The sequence below is a fragment of the Chaetura pelagica genome, unplaced genomic scaffold (genome assembly GCF_000747805.2).
Source record: "Chaetura pelagica isolate M959 unplaced genomic scaffold, ChaPel_1.0 scaffold99, whole genome shotgun sequence".
NCBI lineage: Eukaryota > Metazoa > Chordata > Aves > Apodiformes > Apodidae > Chaetura > Chaetura pelagica.
The window spans coordinates 871,429-872,366 of record NW_009954539.1 but is presented as its reverse complement, the minus strand read 5'-3'; the positions used below and the strand labels follow the sequence as shown (position 1 = coordinate 872,366).

The following is a 938-nucleotide window of genomic DNA, read 5'->3' as shown; positions in this document are numbered from 1 at the left end:
CCCCGCCCCAGTTCATTTGAAAGTGTATGTGTGTATGTGTATGTTACATGTGTGTGCATGTGTCAGTGTGTGTGCTTTTCCCACAGCTCTGCACAATCAGCTGCACGGGTACTCACCTCCACAGCTGCACCGTAGCAAAGTCGAATCTCATCCGCTGAAAATCTGTCCCACCCACTTACTTCTGCCTCCAACATAGGGCTTGTGGAGGGAAAACATGGACCCAGAGCTTATCTTTAAAGCAAGGGTTGTGATCAGATTTCAAAACAGGGTCCGAAGGAGCTGGGCTCTCCCGGAGGGAGGGGGGGCAGCAGCTCAGGCTGGGCCCGGCCGTGTCCGGGTCGAATCTCATCCGCTGAAAATCTGTCCCACCCACCTACTTCTGCCTCCAACATAGGGCTTGTGGAGGGAAAACATGGACCCAGAGCTTATCTTTAAAGCAAGGGTTGTGATAAGGTTTCAAAACAGGGTCCGAAGAAGCTGGGCTCCCCCGGAGGGAGGGGGGGCAGCAGCTCAGGCTGGGCCCGGAGGTGTCCGGAGGTGTTAATGCCTCTCTCGTTCCCTGCAGGTGAGGCCGTTCATTTAGCTCGGGATTTTGGGTACATCTGCGAAACGGAGTTCCCAGCCAAAGCTGTTTCTGAGTACCTGAACCGACAGCACACGGACCCCAGCGACCTCCACTCCAGGAAAAACATGCTGCTTGCTACAAAGTGAGTGAGAAGTTAGCTACCCCTCTTCTGCCCTTCCCCAGGGAAATCCTCAGCCTTCTTAAGCCCTTCCTCTGAGTTCCTTTTGAAAGCAGGCGGAGTTCCCAGGCCCCAAATTGTCCCGGCCCCGCGGGGAGGAAGGATGCTTGCAGTGCCCTGTGGACAGGGGAGACCCTATGGCTGATGCAGTGGGGTTTTTGCCAATGCGTTCTGTCCCTATAAAGGGGACTGTCC

The 938-nt window shown here is 55.3% G+C and overlaps 1 protein-coding gene across 2 annotated transcripts in view; it reads left to right on the top strand.

Moving 5' to 3' along the window:
* Positions 1-938, top strand: part of TFAP2B (transcription factor AP-2 beta (activating enhancer binding protein 2 beta)) — a 36,591-nt gene that overhangs the window by 23,636 nt on the left and 12,017 nt on the right. For both annotated transcript variants that reach the window (XM_010004884.1, XM_010004883.1), the window contains exon 6: positions 566-707. In XM_010004884.1, the coding sequence (XP_010003186.1) occupies positions 566-707 (142 nt within the window). The remainder of the gene's footprint in view (positions 1-565; positions 708-938) is intronic.